At 46.3% G+C, this 20,167-nt stretch overlaps 3 protein-coding genes and 1 pseudogene across 3 annotated transcripts; 1 reads left to right on the top strand and 3 right to left on the bottom strand.

The window, feature by feature from the left end:
• Positions 1–524: 524 nt before the first annotated feature.
• On the top strand, positions 525–8,521 carry LOC136414586 (uncharacterized). Its single transcript, XM_066398695.1, has 6 exons — positions 525–746; positions 1,549–1,715; positions 7,255–7,392; positions 7,443–7,586; positions 7,632–7,875; positions 7,926–8,521. Exons 2-6 carry the CDS (start codon positions 1,710–1,712, stop codon positions 8,297–8,299), a joined length of 906 nt encoding a protein of 301 aa, XP_066254792.1. The 5' UTR covers positions 525–746; positions 1,549–1,709; the 3' UTR covers positions 8,300–8,521.
• Positions 4,970–6,815, bottom strand: LOC136414579 (kelch-like protein 10 pseudogene; annotated as a pseudogene).
• Positions 8,522–8,541: 20 nt separating the features above from the next.
• Positions 8,542–17,908, bottom strand: Ac3 (Adenylate cyclase 3). Its single transcript, XM_066398678.1, has 17 exons — positions 17,231–17,908; positions 16,009–16,359; positions 14,310–14,459; positions 12,958–13,073; positions 12,785–12,896; positions 11,889–12,016; positions 11,678–11,836; positions 11,383–11,626; positions 11,088–11,332; positions 10,948–11,038; positions 10,794–10,892; positions 10,495–10,748; positions 10,366–10,444; positions 10,000–10,308; positions 9,846–9,944; positions 9,544–9,792; positions 8,542–9,163 (listed from the first exon to the last, which is right to left on the bottom strand). The coding sequence occupies exons 1-17, from the start codon at positions 17,441–17,443 to the stop codon at positions 8,795–8,797; spliced, it is 3,267 nt and encodes a 1,088-aa protein (XP_066254775.1). The 5' UTR covers positions 17,444–17,908; the 3' UTR covers positions 8,542–8,794.
• Positions 17,909–18,675: 767 nt separating this feature from the next.
• Positions 18,676–20,116, bottom strand: LOC136414587 (alpha-tocopherol transfer protein-like). Its single transcript, XM_066398697.1, has 5 exons — positions 19,787–20,116; positions 19,643–19,734; positions 19,443–19,593; positions 19,082–19,386; positions 18,676–19,022 (listed from the first exon to the last, which is right to left on the bottom strand). Exons 1-5 carry the CDS (start codon positions 19,896–19,898, stop codon positions 18,828–18,830), a joined length of 855 nt encoding a protein of 284 aa, XP_066254794.1. The 5' UTR covers positions 19,899–20,116; the 3' UTR covers positions 18,676–18,827.
• Positions 20,117–20,167: the final 51 nt, after the last annotated feature.

The raw sequence follows: 20,167 nt of genomic DNA, 5'->3' as shown, positions 1-20,167 counted from the left end.
AGCTTGAACTCGTCGCCATGTTAAACGCCGGTGCATTTTCGAGTTCTAGCCACAGGATTTTTGAATAAATTCTTGCTAAATGCTCCCGATGCGCAATTTTACTGAAGGCAAGGCCTATTCGATTTTTCAAGATGGCGACAGTGTGTCAGATGGGCTGTCATAAATGATATATACCTGTCAAGGAATTTTGTTCCAGATTGCCGCCATGTCGTTCCCTTTAATTAGACTGAAAAGGGTCTAATGGCGCTATTGCGTGATAAATAATTTTACACAATTGCGTTTATCCGTTACTACATTTCAAACTTTTCCCTTTTTCCAATAATTCCAGTCATATATGCCCAGGGGAAAAATGTTTCGAAAATTAAAAAATACTCCCTCCGCGCTCGTTTACTGGATGACAGCGACGGCATTGGTCCAGGGCAAAACACCTGCTTAATTAGCCGAAGGCCTATGCAAAATGCATCGTTCGCTCACGTGACCCGTTATCGGGGCAACCTTGACCTGATCACACAGGGTCAGGCAGGGTGCGCAGCCCGGCCGTTCCGTCGGGGCACTCAAGACGCTACTAAACTGTTGCTGCCAGTGTCAGTTGACGGCCGTCGGGACGCTTGCGATCGTCGTTTGTTAGCGGGGAAAGTTCCGAAGTTTTTCCAACCTGTTGGATTGGTTTTTGTTCTGGCGAGAGCCTCTGAAAGGAGCATTGTAATCCCGAATTTACCTAAAGAGTGCAGGTCTCATGAGTTTAGGTAGGATCAATAAAAGGCCTTCCTGGTCGGTATGAAAGTTTTAGCGCTTTGTTTCCGTTGAGAGCACCCGCTTGATAAAAAATGTAAGGGGATTTTGTTGCAAAGTTTACTTATTTGATTAATTCCCTCAGCGAATCCTTAACTTATTGACAGATTTGCCAGAGCGCGCTTGCAATTTCTCGTGCAATCTGACAGAAGGGGATTTATTTAGTTCTGCCACAATGTGTAGAAAACTAATTTAAATATTCAAATCAGCATGGCTAATCTACCGCTTTTCCGGAGGCAGCTCTCGTTACCGGCAAACTTTCCTCAAAGTTTGTTATTTAAGTAGTTTCCCTTCGGTTATACTTGCGGAAGCACCTCTGGAAATCCCCCATTAATTCGTTTTGGAACTTGGATTAGATGAATTGTCGAGGACATTGAACTTCTAAGTACTGCAGGATCTATTGTTGCTGCTGTTTCAGTTGATATTCTTCGTTTACGTCCTCGTACTCCAAGTGGCGTGTGCAAGGGCAATAATTCGTTGGAAACCTCATCCAGCGGTTGACGAGCTAGGTTTACGCGTATATTTCGTGCAGGGGCATTATCTCATAAATCTGGAGTTCTGCGAGGAAGGGGAGGGCCACTTAAAGAGGTCAAGGCAACAGTTTTAGGTCCTTTTTGTGCCAATTCGCCAGTGATAATACAGTAAATATTATCGTTCCTTGGAGCGGCGATATGGCTTCTCAATTTAAGCTCCCCTGGGGGACAATCGTATCTCCCCAATGCTTACAGTGTTACTTACCCCCAATTTTATTTTTAGTCCTCGTCAAATTTGCAATTCTCGGGGCGAGGAATGTGACCCATAAGACTCACGTCACTCAAAGTCGCGAGAAACTTATTGTGATTCAACTAGAGGGCGTCGACTGCTGCCAGGAACACGTTACCGCAAGAAAACGTCTGAAGGAATGAACGCACATTGTCATGCAGGTAAATATTTTATCCAGATTCGTAATTCTCAGCGGCATGAATCACATTTTACATTAAAAGTCGAAAAGAATTGAATCCGATTTAAGGTCGCCAGAGTAAACGGCGTTTTTCATTTTAATTAGGCAACACACCATACACATGCATCTGCGATATCTTTAATCGGGCCGCATCTGTTGAGAATCGCCTCCTTGTCGAAGCTTTTTTACTTCTAATAACTTTTAAATAGCTTAAACTAGTGAGAGTATGATCGTACAGGTAATTCACGGGATTTTAGACCGAAAAACGCATCTGTACTCTTAAATTGACCTCGAGGAAGCGAATTTCCTGAATTTTTGACAGGGAAATGTTTCTATCAGCTACTTTTTGTTTTGGCCAGTGCATCCATCTTCCTCCCTCTCAGCCACACAGGCAAACAACGCGAATAATAAACAGTCGAGCACTCGTTTTGTTCTTTATTTCTACACTTTTCGCACTATCTTGCACGTGCAGCACCGGAGCGTCCTTTGTCTAATGTTTGACAGAACTAAATGTATCCTCCGCTGTAATGGATCGTTCTTTCAGGACACGTCAACTTCGCCAAGAATGTAAACAAAGGTTCGCTTTGATTATCAATCTTCGACTTCATTTAAATCTTAACTGGTAACATTCGCATAAACCTAAAATTTAAAGTATGACCGTAAGGCGCGATCCAGACCAGAACCCACGAGTCGACGTGACCATTGAGCGTTGCTTAAAACTTTCGTATTCTTTGTCCCAGCAGGACTCTCATTTCCAGAAGAGGGAAACTAGATTTATTCCATGACCCAGCGGAGAAAACTCTAAATTTAATCGAGCAATAAAAACAATCGTAATGTCGTGCGATTTACTTCAGGCTTCTTTGTATGCGAGCCACGAAGTAGCAACTGCAACAGCTCATTTACTTGCGGTAGAGCGGGCAAAAGGGCAAAAGAGACAATGATAAGAACTATCACTGTCTATACTTAAATTTTTGAATTCGTCAAGCCGCCCTCCCACCCCTGCGCACCCCCAACTAAAAGCCTTAAGCCTTTTTTCCACATGTATGGTATCCCCGATGTGTAGTTCTGAAAACCTAATCTAGAACTGCCACCAGGAGGTTGCGAGACGGATGTCGATTCGGAACTTGCATCCTTGAAATTCGACGTGGCGCTTACGTTAAACTTCAAAATGTTATTAGAGCAACGCGACTCATTCCAGATAACTCGAATTAAGCCTCAATGGTCATGCACAAACGTCAATAGCGCGCCGTGCAAAGAACACATCATGGTTAACCACCGGTTCAATCTCCACGTTGCCTCACTTCTTGTTTGAACGTGACCTCACTTGGCTACCACAAACGGCTGGGCACCATTTTGAGGTTTTGAAGACGTGAAGGTCAGCTTTGTTGCTCCGCAGGACGAATTCCTTTAAGATGTTTTTTATCTGTCGAAATATTTAATGAAGATTAACAAGCTCCGAGCACAAAAACACAATCTCGACCTCAGTTTCATACATCAAACAGCATGGGCAAAGCAGCGAAAAACCGACTTGGAAAGACATAAAAGCGGCTCAAAGGAAGCTCTGCTTTCAGACCCGGCTTACGCTAATGGAGCCACACAGGGAGAGTGTAACCCCGCATGCATGCAGATTTTCATTTATCTTCAGTTGGACACAATACAACGTCGTTAGCGTCATTTACTGCGTTTTCCTCACTTTTTGTGAGGGAGCGTGTGTGTGTCGACGCGGCATTTAGATCGATGAGAGTTCCGTCGGTTTGATCAACAAGAAAAACGAATAAAATTCGACTATCATCAGTCATAATACTCCGGCCTATTATATATTGATTCGGGTGTTTACATAATGTGTCGGACTAACTGAAACGCTCTCAAGGGCATGTCGCAGGCGATGTTATCGCCGGGCTGATTAATGGACATTTACAGCAGGTTTGCGCTAAAAAATCACTTGAGGGTAAACAGGGATTTTCGGAGAAATTGTACCAGTGAAGTCTGGGCCTGTCGGCTGAGGAAACTATTAGCACACTTCCGGGATTACCCGAGATTTCCACTCCTTATGGCTAATACGGGCCTGTCTCATTCTTTTCGGGGACAAATGAAAAACGTTCCCTAAGGATAATTCATTGAGCCCGGAGAGCTTTGTTAGAGCTGTGAAATACGCTACGAGTCCCTGCGGAGTTGCATCAGTTAATTGGAAGTTGGTGGCAAAGTTTGCCGAAATTGCATGAAGGGTTTACGTTCCCGATCTAACAAAGGACAGATGAATCCATTAGTATGATTTGCCTTAACAATAATCTCCCATTAGTATTTGTATTCGTAACGCTTCCTGGCAACTGGCAACGATTTCCTCACGCTCTCCATCAAAGCAACACTAATCGCTCGCGTGTGGGGGCCTTAGTTCAAGATAGATTGTCATCAAACTTTCATTTACCTGACCTTCGTCTCGGCCAGCGCGTGCAACTTTTAAAGTGTCGGCCTTATTTCGATGGACGATCGATCTTTCGTCTATTTTCGAGTCCCGTAAGCGGAGCCCCATTAGCCAAATTCAACACTGGCCCTTATTCAGAATAGTGCATTTTCTGCGAGGGAAGTTAAGCCGTTTCATATCCAGTCTCCCACGACGGTTATCGATCAACTAGAGGGTCCGTTCATAAGTTATTCATCGTTGGAAAATTTGCCTTCCGTATGAATTATTTAGCGCGGTGCAAAGTAACAGAACTACATTAAGCACATTAGAAACAATAAAGTTAAATGCCGGCACCGGCGTCATTTCGTCATTTCTATTTTATAAGTCACTATAACTTTAATTGCGAACTAAACACCCGTCATAATGACATATCAAAAGCTGCAACTGTTTCACTGGCAGCAAAAAGACTCTTGACTTCGAACTCCTCTTTCGTCTCCTCCACTGGCACGACAGATTGAAGAGAGGGAGAAAGGAATACACTCATATGTTGTTACTAGAATGTGTATTGTTGTATGGATCCACACCACCTGCATTTATCTAGCCTCAAAATTGAAAATATGGCAACAGTGGTACTGCCGCCATTTTGTTTCATGATTTAAGTAGGTTTCTTGGCAGCATATGTAGAGCCTCACTTAAACTGACCTTTAAAACGGGATTTTTCTCTAAATTCTTGACGCGAAGAGACTAAAACAGAATTTCTTCAATATATTTTACGTTTCATAAAGTATATTAATAGTAAAGTTAAACGTCGGCCTACGCGTCCTTATCTACCGTCTCTATTCGCGAGCCAAGGAGGAGTAGTCTTTGGAATTGGGAAGGCCGCTGATGACGCAAGCGCTGAGGGCCGATCTGTTCAAATTCATGGGTGCCGCTTCTACCCACTCGCCGTTGTCCACGTCCAAATATTCAACGTAGTTGATCGTAGTCGACCCGTTGAAGCCTCCAATTACATAGATGTAGCCGTCCAGGATCGCAGCCCCGAAGTTACTTCTCGGAGTCATCATTTCGGAGACTTCAGTCCAGCTCGCAGAGTCCGATTCGAATTTCTCAGTTGAAGGGAGGCGGGTGTAGCCGTTGAAGCCCCCGATTGCATACAAGGCGTGCCGGTAGGCAAGCAAACTGACCCCCGATCTTGCGTTCACCATAGGAGGGATGTAGGACCATTGGTTGATCGCTGGATCGAAGATTTCCGCGCTATTCATCACTTGGTGCCCGTTAAAACCTCCGACTATATAGATTTTGTCGTTTAATACTGCAGCGCCTGCATCTGAGCGCGGCTTCTGCATCGAAGGGATTAGCTCCCATTGATTTTGCACGGGATCAAATCTTTCTGCGCTATTCATACGTATGCGCCCATTGTACCCACCCATGGCGTAGATTTTGCCTTGGCAGATCACCACGCTGACGTAGCTTCTGCTGTAGAACATACACGCGCACTCGCTCCAAGTGTGTGCAACAGGATCGAAGCATCTCACAGTATTGAAATATTCATTCTCATCAAACCCTCCTATAAGGTAAATTTTCCCCTCGTAGCTGCACATCCCATGGTAGGCCCTGGCAACCACGTCAGTGTCCTTGGACACCAACCAGTGGTTAGCCCGATTATCGTACGTTTCCACGAAACTGGTAGGGCTGCCGGCACTCCACCCTCCAACGGCGAACAGCACGTGGTGAGGAATTCTGGGACGCATCAAGTAAGTGTTGACCGGCTCTGCGTCCATCATGGTCGGAACATCGGCGATGTACAGGGCGCACTTGTTGCTTGCCTCGATTAAAGGCCACAGGGCTATCTTGAGGATTTTCTCGGGGCCCAAAGCTCCCATGCGGACACACTTGATCAAATCTGGCAGAAATCTCTTCCGGTCTTGCGGGTTGTGGTTCACCCATCTTTTTATGGCATCGAACACGATTTCCTCGGATTTCACATTCAAAAAGTCGTCGGAGAGGATCTGCTTGAGGTGCTCCACGGGCAAGTGGCAGAACCACTCGTTCTCTTTGAACACGGCAGGAAAGTGTTGCAGAACATAAATGTAACCCTTGTTCGTTAGGTAATCGCAACAGTAGTACCTGGCGAACCGGAGGATTTGCAGACAATTCTTGGGAGCCAAATCCTCGATCAGAAACTCGCAGCACTTCTGCAGCACATCCAGTATTTCGTATTGCTGGGAGTACTTTAGCACTTCGAACACGTTGCCGCGATCTATGGTGCAGCTGCCAGTATAAGCGAAGTCCAGCACAACCTTGAAAGCCGCAGCGGAGACGTTAACGTTGGCCTCGTGGATTTCCGGCTGTCCTCTATTGATAGAGTTCGTAAACAGAGCCTTAAAGTACGGACTAACAGTCGATAGGATGATGCGATGGATGTTGAACTGAGTTCCATCATCGCACTTGACCACTCCGTCGCAGAGCTGATTGTTCACCCTCAACTCCTCCCAGATTGTAGGGAACTCTCCTGCAGTTAAAGAAGAGGCGCTGCATTTTTTGCAGCACTTGCGTTTACGCGGTTTGAGGAGTTTGTTGGGTTGTATGCGCGAGCAGGAGATTTTTCGCGTCGAGGGAACTTTGCCAGATTTGGTCGCCAGGCTCATGAGTAAAACTGAGTAAATAGTGACTTTCGAAAAGTCAGATTCGTGTCACAACTGTCATTTACCTTGAGCAAGTGACCACCCGCTGAGAATGTCGTTGTTATGGCATCGCCGGATTATCGAAGGAAAATCGTTATTCTGAGACTTATAATAAAGCTTGTTGTGCGATCGAGGTAACAGTAGGGCAAATGCGGAAATAGCAATTCGAATTGAAGAAGATACGAGAGCAGAGCCCTCTCCGTGCTAGTGATTTTGTTAAAAGTGGTAGAGCGCTCTAAGAAAATGCGCTGCTGTCGTTCTGCTTCATAGCTTGTAATTTAGGAGGCTGTGACTTATTTTTGTACTGAAATGCGGCAACGGTATCATCGGACGCCATTTTGATTTACGTTTTAAATGAATTTGAAGCGAAACTCATACTCAAATTCAGTTTTATATTCACCTTTTGTAAAGAAATTTCACAAAGTTCTCCTTAACAGAAACAACGCAGGGAGTTGGGTCTGAAACGGTTCTGGTCGGCAGTAAAAACGTCTAACAGCAGCAGTTCGCAAGGAGACCGCGATTCGCCTCACGATGATGCCAAATCCGGTCCCAACTGCTCCTTACCGTTGCTTCAGGTTTGAAGCTCAATTCTGTAGAGTTGTGTTTTGAAGATAACGATTTGCAGGTCTGGCCTAGTGCGGATTCTCCTAGAGGGGAGGCCGACGGGCAGAGCTTCGTTTTTCCAGAGTGCGGCGACGACACCGCGTCGCGTCACTCTGTATGTATCGAGTGTATTCCTCACACGGATTCCGGCATTGAGTCTTCTCAGGTACGTTTATTGCGAAGGTGGGGTTTTGTGTAAAATTTGAACCAGGTTTCTCCGCTTCCACCTGCGTTGCCTATGTCACCGGTTACATCGCCCACTACGAGTCTGCGAAGGCCCAGCACGGCTCTGCTTCATCCAGACCACGCTCGGCTGTTTCGAATACATCAGATGACATCACCTGAGCATACGTCAACTGAGGATATTTCAGAGCAGCAGCAAATCAACCAACTGGCATCTCTTTCTTCTTCGACCACTTCGTCGCTCACCTCTATAGCTGCAGTGGGGCACAGCGGTAAACCAAATTGATAGTTCATTTAGTAGATTTAACGAGTAAACCATCAGGTGTAATGGCGAGCAGCAGCCTTTCCTCAGACAATCGCAGAAGATCCTCAACAATGACCACTAGGTACTCAATATTTGACGCCTTAGACTTGGAGTATGCCCTGCTTCGTGCTGCCGCCAGAGGTAGTGTGGGGCCATACTCGTTGAGTGAAAGCCTGCATAAGCTGACCTTTACCCAAAGTTTGGCTTTTCCTGCACTGGCGCGAGGACTGGGCACCAAACGGCGCCGATCGCGGGAAGAATTCAACGCCAGACGGACATTAGGTACAAGCAGTGGCGGTTTAAATGCCTTCGCCAAAGTCGTTACGGTGCTGGTGCTGGTTTTAGTTAGCATGCTGGTGTTTGCCGTAGTGTACAAGTTCGTGAGGACGTGAGGATTGCTCTTGGCCCCCGGTGGGGCCAAGAGTAATCGATTTATCATTGGACGAAATGGTTCTAACAGGAACGGTTAACATTACAGTGGTATTTGGGTTCGGAGTTGTTAGGGAAAAAGTGATCTTTAGCCTAAAAAACCTCTTCGATGTAAGCAGTATTTTAGTTTTATGCATTTTCTTGGTGATAATTGCCTTCTAAGGAATAAATATGTGATCATTTAAGGGCTTCAATGAAAATCTCCTTTTGAGCTATGCACATTTTATTGACAACTAACATAGTTTACGCTTAAGTACAGCCCTAAATAGAGTAATCAACAAAATAGAGCTCCAGTAAAAAATAGGTTAGACACAAAATTTGAGTATTATAGCCCCTAAAGAAAACTAATAGCAGCTTTTGCGTTACAATTCGGCACCTTCGTCTTGTGCGAATCTAACTAATGATAAATGATATGTCTATCGCCTATAAACAGTATCGAAGATCTACATCAATCCCCCCTAACCGTCGCATGAGCTAAGCAATAACGTGGCCTCAGTTGAGTCCTTTGCTTCCAACTCTTCTTTAATACCTGACACTTCCGAACGCTCAGTTTCCAGCATGAAAACCTCATCGTCCGCCTTGTCAGAACATTCGATTACAGTCTTCTCCGATTTCGACGTCAAGCTGTCTCGCGATTCGTCTTCTTCGTTAACGGTTTCCATGATTACTCCTCGAGGCGAGACCGGTGCAGTGGGAGGAGTGGTTTTGCCAGTTTTGCCTAACAAATAGTAAGTCATCAGTTGGCCTTTTCCTTTGACCGCTACCAGCCCGCGCTGTTCGAACTGGTAACCAAAAGCTTGTAGAATTTGACAGGTCTCTTCGGTTACCTGTAAAATGAGAAATCTTCAAGAATGAACAATAGGGAAGTTGGGGAGGGATAGAGGGGTGTCTGACCCATAGAGTAACCCTACGTAGAGTTACGAATGACGGTGACTGAGGGCATGTGAAGTCAGTAGGTGCGAGTGGTTTTTGTTGCGAAAAATGTTTATAAATAGAAAATCAATACTTTCTTGTGTTCTTATGGGTGCCAAATCTCCATTGCATATATTTGAACCAAACTAACAGCGAAATCCATTTGCAATTAAGCGCGGAACTCGTGTATTACTGAATTATTTTATGAACCATCAAATGCAATTCGCCAATATAGCAAGATTGTAATGGTATGTTGTATGCATTACTGGTTGCTTAACGTATCAAAAACGCTTACTTGTATGCAACCAGCTTTTCCTGTGCTCTCCATTCTACTAGCGACGTTGACAGTATTGCCCCATATATCATAGTGGGGTTTTCGAGCCCCGATTACTCCCGCAGTAATAGGGCCGTGATTAATGCCTAGTTTGAGCACGAAATGATTGAACGACTGCTCGTTGATGCTTTGCAGGGCCTTTTTGAGATCCAACGCGAAATCTACTAGAAGTGCTAGGTGCGCCCAACGCACTTGAATAGAATCGTCGGGCTGCAACAAAGCAATTATCAAAAAGCAATTTCGAGTACCCAAGAACAAGGCACCTTGATTTGTCTGGTGGGGTTTAGGCCACTGGCTGCCATGTAAGTGGAGCCGATTGTCTTGATTTTGATGACGTCCTGGTACTGCGGAAGGCCCAGCAGCTGTACGTAAACAAGCAGTTATTTTCATGAAATCGTGCCAATAAAGAACGCCTACCGCATCAAAATCCGAGATAACTTCGTTTAAAAACCTAAGACATTCCAGCCCTTGATTGTTAACCGTCTCCTCTGAGTAGAAGTCCGAGAAGTTGGGCATGGAAGCGAACAAAACGCCCACCTCGTCGTAGCTCTGCGAGTAGAGCTCGTCGTGGTTGCGATCGTGCCCCCCCATGAAATGGGCTGCCACATGGGGCGGCAATATGTTGTACACCAAAGCTTCATTGCGCCGCTTGAGGTCCTCAGCGCAGGACCTTTGCTCCTCTACTTCACACCGCCAGAGAAACAGCACTCGAAGCACTTGCTCCATCTGGTTAAAAATCATCTTCATGCGTAAGAATGATCTTATGTCTATGAAATCCCTTACGTGTCGCGCTAAAAAGGCTAGCGCCAGCGTGCTGACCACCAGCAGCCCTGAGAGGCTAAATTTTCCTTTTGCTAGAATACTGCAGGACAAATTAACTTAGTGGAATCTATAGATGGTGGGAAATCGAACCTGGTTTTGTATGGATAAGTGGGCTCTCCACAATCTAGCAAATCTCCCAAGATGAATATGTTAACGCAGCACTGTCCAGCAGTGACCAAAATCATAAGGAACGTTTTCCATAGGTAAGGTAAGCACGCAGGCAAGGCCGTGGCGATCAGAACCAACACAGCGCAGCAGGTGAAGTACGATGGATATAAGCAAGCCTTATTGAGATCGGTTGTCGACGTGCAGTTGGTGTCTCCGTGGATATTTACACAGGATATCTACGAATTCGACTAAAAAACTGTGTTTGGATACATGTAACTTACCGTATCAAAAATATTTACAACTCCCAGCCCCAGCACGCAGAAGGTAGCTAGAACCATACGCACGATCATGGACTCCTTATAGGCTTTGCAGCAGTTCGACTAGAAATAATTAGAGCTCAGAGCTGCGCTCAAAAAAATGATTCTATCTCCTTACCGCTCCTGGAAACTCTTCGATTATTGCCATTGAAACCAGAGTCAAGAAGAACACGTTTTCAAGGATGTAGATCGCACTCATTGTTAGGTCCCTGAAAACTAATCGATACAGACTTCGGCAGTATCACGAAGGCCACATACTTTGGTAATATTATAAAAGTAAAAACAGCAGTTGCCATGCGGATTACTACGAACATCATCAACACAAAACTAGAAGAGCTCTCTATGTGGTGATGGTACGACTTCTCCTTCTGCGGATCCACGAAGGAGAGCGTCACGTACTTCGTGTTCTTGACCAACTCCTTGTGCCCGTCTCTGCTAACCAGCTCCTTTCGCAGCCTGGATTTGAACTCCGTGGAATCTTCTCGAGACCGCATAGGGTCAGCCTAGTGATAATTAGTCAAACTACAACAACAGACAACGAAAAACAACAAACTTTCTTCTCCTCAATGATGGTTTTCATCTCAGAAATAACGCAGCTGTCAGCGTCCGCCGGCACGTTAGTGGTATCTCCGTTGTGGACTTCGTTCTGAGACTCGAACGGTTTCAGAACTTTAACTATGAAGTAGGTCTTCAGCCCTGCAATCCTCAAGGCCTCATCCCGTTTCTCGCCGTAGGCGGGTTCCACCTCGAATTCTCCATTGAGGAAGCTGTATGTAGTCGCTGAGATATGGACCCTCCTGAAATAATCATGCTAGATGTCTGCTCTGTATGTTTGATAACAGCTATACCCGGCCATGCCACTGCTCTCCATTTTATTGGCCAGTTCCACGTCTTTGGAGTAAACATCGAACTGCCATTGACGCTGTCCGAGGACCCCGGCGAGAACCGCACCTGTGTGAATGCCCACTCGCATGTCCACTGGGGAGTTTGCGGTTTGTTGTACGTATCTAAGTTGTCGTGAATTAAGCTGCATTGACTAAATTTTATGATGACACTTACTTGATGGCTTTGACCATGGAAAGCCCCATGTGCACACAGAGCACCGCGTGGTCAGGCCTCTCTACCGGGGCTCCGCTGATGCAGTAGTAACAATCCCCTAAGATCTTTATGCGAAGCTGCTGGTATTTCTGCAGTAATAAAGATTTGTCGTTTCTATCATTTCCCGTATAGTTGCGGTATTTACTCAAATTTGGCAAATTTGCCATTTTGATAAGATTTTGCGACTTAACAGGTTAAATTTAAGTTTATTATAAATCGATTTCGTGGTTAAGCCAGACTTTTGGGTTGATGTTTGTTGTCTCTTGAGCCCACTTGTGACTACTCTGTTTTGCGTTAGTTATCGTTTACTATGAAGTGTTTCCTTTTGTCTGGCATCGGTAGTACATTATAATTGGACTTTGTCCGGCCTAGCCTGCAGTTCCTCCAGAACAAACAAAACTTTCAGCTCTAGTTAGGATACCGTGTCAAAGGTTTGCAAACGAGCGTATTAATAACTTTCACGTTAACAAATTGCCCCATTAGGGCTTCGCGATTTTATCAGTATTCCTCCTGCCATCCAACGAGGTACTAAAGGCACGTGGCAGAAGATGCTAATAAACAACCTTAAGCTTCGTTTTAATTATAGCAAAGAAACACTTTCGTTGGTGTTTGTGATATAACGCGTTTGTAAAGAAAAAAATTTTAATTAATTAAATTTTATTTGAGACAGTTAGATTTGGGCGCCATACAAAGTAGTACTGGATGCATTGTTGCCAATTGTAGTTTTATAGCTTGACAGGTGGTGGTGATGGCAGCTACATTGACTTGTCAAAAAATTCACTTTTTAATGTTAAATTATACCAAATTTAGTTTTTTGTTACGGTTTAATTCATTGAGAAAACAGCGAATGCTCTTACCTCTGCCAATTTATCGAATCGCGCGAAGAGCTCATTGAGCATTTTGACCAATTCCTGAGCCGAGTAAGTTGAGGAAATCGCAGTGAATCCGACTATGTCCGCGTAGAGGATGCTGTTTAAACAAACGGGAAGATGCATTATCGATTCATTTTAGGGCGTCACATAGGCCTTACCTGACGTTTTCGTGCCTGCTCATATAGATCTTCTTGAACTGACTGTCCGCCTGGTCCAGATCTTGTCGCATTTGAACGGCCACGTGCTCTGGCAGGACAGACAATAAAAGGCGCTCCTAAAGCAGGGGGAGATTGGATTGAGAAGAATTAACACAAGGCAGATACAGATAAGTACCTAATGTAAAGGATGATTTTTGTCGTTTTTTTATTTGTTGGGAAATCGGGTGTTCAGTGCGTACGCGCCGCAACACCCAACGGCGGCAAAATGGCCGACCATTTTCATTTCCCGTTATGAGCCTAAAAATGGCGGTTTAAAGGTGTCAATGCTTTTCGCATGAATTTTTAGAGGTGCTATCTCATTATTCTATCTTCGTGTGCGAAGAGTCCTTATCAAAATTGAATAATACGGTAAATATGTTTATAAAGTTCGCGCCTCTAGTTCAAAAATAAAAATGTCCGCTATACATTGTTGCCGCTTGGGCATCACGATATCAGCCCACCTCAACTTGCTAAAAATGATGTCAAAAGCTGTAACAAAGGATCACTCGGAGTTATAGAAATTTTTCGCTATCAAATGATGCATTGTTAGTTCGCGTCTATAGCTTTATTTTTCATTGTTCCACAAGTAAATTTACGATTTTTGCGCTCAGTTCGCAGCATAGAATTCGGTTTCCTCTCCTGTCAGATTGGGAACAGTTGGAGTGAGGAATTGCGAAATAACCTACATTAGTCATGGTGGCTCATGGTTTGTGTGTGCCTTAAAATAATACAGAGATTTCAGTCCTTGCGAATTTTCTTAGCTCGAGCTCAGGCAGAATTAAACGTCAATAAGACAAAATAAACGTTCTAATTCGGCCTCTGTTACATTATTGACAATATTGTTATAGTAGAGATCATCAATTTCATCACTCCACTGCACTAAATTTGAACACACTACGTTGGAGAACTTATCCATTTCTGTCAAATTTTGGATAAAGAACGCTCCGGTGCAGGACAGTGCAAAAAATCAGCATGGGAGAACAAACTTAACGAAAACCCGCTTGTTTCATGAAAGATGAGAGTAATTTCTGTCCCTAAAATCGGAATTCGCAAGCGAAGGAATACGGTTCACGTGCATAATTCGGCCCGGGTTTAAACGTTTAAACCTCTCATTAACGGCTAAAATCAACTCGAAACGCCACTAATTAAAGCCGAAGCCATTCCATTTATTCGAAATTAATTTTGCGGCTTACTGGGCGAATGCCGGTGACAAATTGACCAGACCCTTGTGCTCTGATAATGCTGCGGCCATCTGCGCCCTTTGCACTCAGACATAAACCCCCAACGTAATCAAAACGAAATTATTTTCTCACCTGCTCTGCGCTCTGCTCCTCGATAACTAACTTAACTTCTAAGGATTGTCTCGTTTCCAGAAAGGCCCTTCTTTGCTGCTTGTCCTCTACCAGGTATGAAGTGAGTCCCAGTATGTTCGATGTTATTAGTAGGATTACGTTCGCGACATGCTGAAAACGGAAATAATATCTCAAATAAGACAAGAAAATCTGGAGGGAAATTGCGGATTTAACGATGTAGTGCGGAAGGGCTGTAGGAGTAGGATTTAGGTGCGATATTAAATTTCAATTAAACCCAAGTGTACAGTTGCCGTATCAAATTCAGTCAGCTTTAAAACGGGGCCTCGTTATTCGGAATTGGCAGTCGAGCATTTGAGTGGTGGAATATAGCGCGACCCTTCAGGATCAAACCGGACAAGCACGGTCAACCTGCAGGAGAGTGGAAGCGGAAATGCCGCAGGAACCAGTACTATCGCCGATCTTGTGTCTGGTCAAGACACCAGCTCTTGGACCAGCCAGGAAGAGGAGACATTTGACAAATCATTTCCCGAGGACTGTCCTTCCGCGGCTAACTAGCCGTGGTTGCAATTAGCCCTCGTCGGAGGAAGAGCACGTCCCCCAACAAAACAACCTTTTTCTGGAATAGTGAAGAAACTGGCCGGATAGGCTTTCTGGGAGGAGGCATTCGACGAAGGCGGAAGTCTTCAACAGCATAGGAAAGCGCCGAAGACACTCTATCACCGGGAGAAGTTTAGGGTAGAACCCGGGGAGCGCTCCCCATTTAGACTTTCGGAAGAACGAATCAAGTGGGCGACAGTTCCCCTGCGACATTGCTGTATGAGGTCAGGGAATCTGGCTGCAATTAACTGCACTTAAACGAGGGCAATCGGAACTATTTCCACATTCGACGATCCACAGACCCCCTTGTTTCCATCACCCGGCAAAGTTACCCGAAGAAACTTTGGCGATATGACACTGTTCGCGGGCAGCACAGAACTTTCGACATAAACAGACATTAGGAAGTTAGTGACACTGAGATCGCTGTTGTGGCGGCTGCTTCGCAGTTTAAATTGCACAAAAGGAGATTCCCCGCACTTCAGACTGAACTGTGTTATGCCATCCCCATAAACAAGGTCGGAGATAAATGAGCAGACACATCCCCCCAGACTTCGGGCGAAGCTGAATAATTTAACTCGTGTTTTCCCAAAGAAAACTCGAGTCTGACTCGTTTTAGTGCATGAAATATTGATTTCGATATCCCGACAGATCTTATTTACATGTTGACTTGAGTGAACAGCGAAAACCTGCACACCTTAAGAGCTTTACCTAAGGCGAATCTGCAATTCAAATTTGAGGAGAATCACCCTAATCGACTAGAATCGGTCAGAAGGATTTTCAATGGAAATTGATTTTTCGTGTTAGCAGCTAAGCGATGCAAACGAATTCATTTCGACAATTTAACGTCGTTCATCGGGTCTTGTTTTGGACCCCTTGCCAGGGGGGCCTCTCGCATCGAGGTCACGGCGAGATATTGATGCCGGCAACGCTCCAGCCAGCCTGTTCCGAATATCACCCCAAATAGCTACTAGAGATTCAACTTTTCGATTCCCCCCCCCCCCCCCCCCCCGAACCCTCTGTTTATTGCAGTTCTCTCTGTGACGCAGCTTTCTTCCTTCAATTTATTACCCCCGGCCGAGCCTGCCGAACGCTACGTCCTTACCTGCTCGAGGACGTGACCGGCATCCGCCCTGGAGTACCCCAGCAGAGCCAGTATGTAAAAGCCGCACGTCAGCAAACTGAGCACCACGCAGTACCGCAGCCGCAGGGGCAGCGTCACGTAGATGAGGTAATCGAAGAGCAGCACCCAGCCGAGGTTCTCTCGGGGGCTGATTTCCGTGTACTTCAAGTACAGGGCGGCGAACAGCTGAAGCAGGGCCACGTGCCAACAGAAGTGGGGCAGCACCACCCAGAAGATCCGGGTGTTGGCCGGGGCCACCCTGCAGGACACCAGCAGGGCTATGTTGACCACCAGGAGGATGCATATGGGGAGTATGTCGGAGTAAATGGGCACCTGAAAGAGACAGAGAGGGCCCAATTATTAACTTCTTGGCAGGTTTAACTGGAAGGTAATTTCAAGTTCCGCGAAGAGGAGTTTTGTCGTTCTTTCTGGAAAGACAACCTCTTTATCCCCCAAGGCGACCCAGGACTGCCCCAAGTCAGCGCCATGTGACGGCACATATGTTGGCTTTGCCACCTTTTGGGGGATCTAGCGGGTCAGACGATATTTCATGCGAGACTGGCAAACGCTGAGGCATGAGTCCTCGACGTCTTGTCCGACCATCTGTGCCCCAGCTGATTTCGTCGCGGGCCACGTCCGGTAAGATGCTCGTGCCGCATTCCTCGCAGTGGGGCATTGCCACTATCGGGAAGTTTGAGGGCTTAACTGCGGTTGGTTTCATGTTATTCGGCAACGTTTACATCGGGCTGTTTATGGAGCCAATCTATCAATTATTGAGAACCAGCCGCTAAACCTATTCGCATTCGACCAGGGATATTTAGCGCAATTCTCCATCGAGCTCCCGAGCCCCGAGTAATTGAATCGAAGCTGCAGCTTTTGGCTCCAAAGCATCAATTACCATTCATTTTGTCACAAATTCGTCCTTCCATGCATGGAGTCACAAACCATATTCACCGGCCTCATAAATAGAATAAATTCAATTTCCAGGAGATTGAGCGTTCTCAATTAAACAGGGAAATTCACTCGAAGCTCCATTTGACGCACAATAGGCCCCCCGAGCGGCAGCTTATTAACGCCAACCCAATAATTTTAGTTAATCTATGCAGCTTTCAGCACAGTGCCCCGGTTCATGATAAATTGCAGACGCCGACACCTGATGCTCATCGACGCCCGTGTCGTCAACATTTCAAATTTGCGAACTTACCACGAGCATGTACATGTCGAATAAGGCGGCGGTGACCACGAAGCATTCCAGGCCTGCTCTTTTTTGCTTGACGCTGAAACTCTGGTACAACCACTCGAGGGACTTATCGGGGAACGTGTTGAAGAGGTAGCACCGGTCCTCCATTTTCCCGGAAGGCGTTTGATTGTTATTGTCTCTGGATGCGGCCCTATCTCTATTAGTTTCCTCGGTCATTTTCCCGTGCCTCAGTCACATTGTCCTGCGCGCATCGCGCCCCCGTGTCAACGGTCAAATCTCGTCATGCGCAGTAAACAGTTCCGTCAATGAACTGGCGCTGTAGTGCTAAAATTAGGTGCACTAACGATGCCCGTGCAGCAGCATATCACGGCCATAAATTTCCCCTTGAACGGTGTTTTATTACCGCTCCTCGGAGCGTGGCTCAAATATTTATCCACCACTGCGTGGGTTTATTTGTTTACTGCCCTCTTAGTTGATTGGGGACCCCCGAAGCAACGGCACATTATGCGAAGCCCCCAAAATACCGAGGACTGGGGAAGTCGTTAAGAGTCATGAAAACGGACAGCGATTTGCGTAAGGTCCACTGCGAAGCACATTTCGGGGGCAAGTTCCAAGTTCGCGTGGCTCAATCGGGCTCATCGATTCCGGGCGGGGGGTGGTATACGCTCCGACTCCGGTGACCGGACTAGGCTCACTGCCACGGCTCCCGGAGCAAATTCGGGGGCCCGACAGGGGCGAGGCGCATGCACTCTGGGATTTCTGGCTTTGGATCTTGCTGGCAATCGGACTAAACGAAAGGATTACGGCCGACGAGGGCTTATTTGTCCAGAAAAGCAATTCGTATCGAGTGTAAATTGACTTAGAAACCGCTAAAAAAGATTCGTCCGCCAAGTCCGAAATGGCTGCCCGATCTTCAATGGAAAGTCATTAATGAACAACCCATCGGAAAGAACCACCTCGCTCTTGTCGCGGTATACTGGGCCATCTTCCATGAATATTTTATTGGTCAGAAATCGATAATGGGCGAACTATTATTAGTGGGATCAAGATTGTGGGGAGGTTTTCCTTCTTTAAAGAGAGGTAATCGGGGTATTTACGGGTCTTCAACGCGCCCCATAAACGGGCCCGAAAGGAATGAAACTGCGGGTTATTAAGGAGAAATTTACGCTTGTCCATTGTGCTTTTATGGGCTGTTTCAGTACGTTTACGTCGCAATTTCGGCTGTTTTATTACGAGATTATTTAGGAGGTCACAAACGGGACGTCACAATAATTGCTTCCGTCAACTCGCCCTACAGTCCTCCTTCAATCGGTAACGGCCTACTGGGAGAGGGAGGGGGTGGGGGTAGGAGTGATTAAAATTTTCCCCCAGACGCCAGCCTGGTTAAGACCGGCCCTGCCTACAGTGCACTGATTCTCAACCCACAGACGAACGAGTGACACAAACCATTCAATTTATAAACATTTTATTGGACAACAAAGCAAGCGGAAGCCCTTCGACCATTGCTGTCGTCGGGCTTCGAGCTTCAATGACAACAACTTATTTATGGCTGTTGACGCAAGCAGTATCCAGCAGCACCCCCTGGCCTGATAAGGCACACTTAGCTGTCGCCCTCCGCTTCGTCAGCCTTGTAGCCGTACCGCTCCAGCTCCTTGAAGTACTCCTCATCGGCCAACAGCTTCATGTACCACCCTCTGTTGTCGAACGGCCCGGCTTCGCCTCCGTACTCAGACGGCAGGATGTCAGTGGACAGAAAGCCGTGCAGGGCCTCGATGTCGTTCCCGTGAAGAAATATCTAGCACGTGTCAGAAGTGTTCGTTAACGAGCAGTAACGAAGGCTCTGCAGGTACTTACCCTCTTCTTGATCTTCTCCTTTAGGAACGGTTTGAGCACGGCCATAACGGCGTCGAAGTAGAAGGGTTCGTTGACGACGTGAAAGCCCTTGAATCTCAAAGGGAACGTCTCCTGCACTAGTTCCACCATCTTCTTGGCGTAATACGGGGTGAAAAACTTCGCGTGCTGCAGTGACAGCCCTGCCAGATCCAGCACCACTACCAGGCCGGCGATTTGGGTCTCCGGCTCCCTGACTATTTGCTCCAAGGCCAGGATGTTTGTCCTAAAAATGTCTTCAATCGTGGCCTTAGACGAGTCGAAGCTGTCTGCAAGAACCTTTACGTGAGAACGACTTTGACTCGACCATAGGCATGCGACTGACCGACGCGTATTACGTATACCCTGCGGCCCCATTGGTCCCGATTGTGCAACATGCATTGGGCTTGCAAGTCGAACGTTTTGTTGCATTCTGAAGGTAGAGGACAGCTGAACAGCTCGGGACACTTCAGCTTCATCAAGTAGTACCTTTGCAGCTGAAAAGTATTTCGTGACGATTTGGCGAAGGCGAGAGCATTGGTTTACCATCTGGAAAGCTTTGGAGCTGTTGAACTTTCTGGCCCTCAGGAAGCGGAGCAGGAACTCGCTCGCGTTAGGCACTACCAGGTTACGATCGTCTAAAACATGTTGGTAAGTCTAGGTATAACAGATCGATGGCTGTGGGGTTACTTAGGACTAGGTCGCACATGGAACGCATTTCCGCCTCGTGCCTCTCGGGGGTTTCGTTAAGTTCGCTCTCAGCTCTCAAGCGCCACTCTCCGTCCATTTTCAGAGTTCCCATTGCCGCCCCACTTGAATCGCACTAGCACCGCACACTTGCACACATCTTATTTTCCTTTAAGACACTTAACCTTGATTCAAGAGATAAACATTTTCTAAGTTGAAGGTTGAAGTTGAAATATCGAATTTCCCCTGTCGGGGGCTCTGGGGGTGCGAATGGCGCAAGCGCACGGAAAATTCCTGCCATGCGAGAAATGTAGGTCAGTCAGCAAGCGTGCTGCGTTGGGGGTGGGAGCCGCGAAGGCTGCTCCTTTGTCATGGCATTTTTCG

This window comes from Euwallacea similis, chromosome 18 (genome assembly GCF_039881205.1).
Source record: "Euwallacea similis isolate ESF13 chromosome 18, ESF131.1, whole genome shotgun sequence".
Taxonomy (NCBI): Eukaryota; Metazoa; Arthropoda; class Insecta; order Coleoptera; family Curculionidae; genus Euwallacea; species Euwallacea similis.
The sequence above is the reverse complement of the archived record's forward strand: the minus strand, read 5'-3'. Positions and strand labels throughout refer to the sequence as shown.

Coding starts and splice junctions, on each gene's coding strand:
- LOC136414586 (XM_066398695.1), top strand. Junction 7,393..7,442: donor GCTCCTTACCGTTGCTTCAG/GTTTGAAGCTCA, acceptor AACGATTTGCAG/GTCTGGCCTAGTGCGGATTC. Junction 7,587..7,631: donor CCGGCATTGAGTCTTCTCAG/GTACGTTTATTG, acceptor AATTTGAACCAG/GTTTCTCCGCTTCCACCTGC.
- Ac3 (XM_066398678.1), bottom strand. CDS start 17,443: ATGACCGAGGAAACTAATAGAGATAGGGCCGCATCCAGAGACAATAAC. Junction 14,460..16,008: donor CCGGTCACGTCCTCGAGCAG/GTAAGGACGTAG, acceptor TTCCGTTTTCAG/CATGTCGCGAACGTAATCCT. Junction 11,627..11,677: donor GAGAGCAGTGGCATGGCCGG/GTATAGCTGTTA, acceptor TGATTATTTCAG/GAGGGTCCATATCTCAGCGA.
- LOC136414587 (XM_066398697.1), bottom strand. CDS start 19,898: ATGGGAACTCTGAAAATGGACGGAGAGTGGCGCTTGAGAGCTGAGAGC. Junction 19,387..19,442: donor GGTATACGTAATACGCGTCG/GTCAGTCGCATG, acceptor AGGTTCTTGCAG/ACAGCTTCGACTCGTCTAAG. Junction 19,023..19,081: donor AGGAGAAGATCAAGAAGAGG/GTAAGTACCTGC, acceptor GACACGTGCTAG/ATATTTCTTCACGGGAACGA.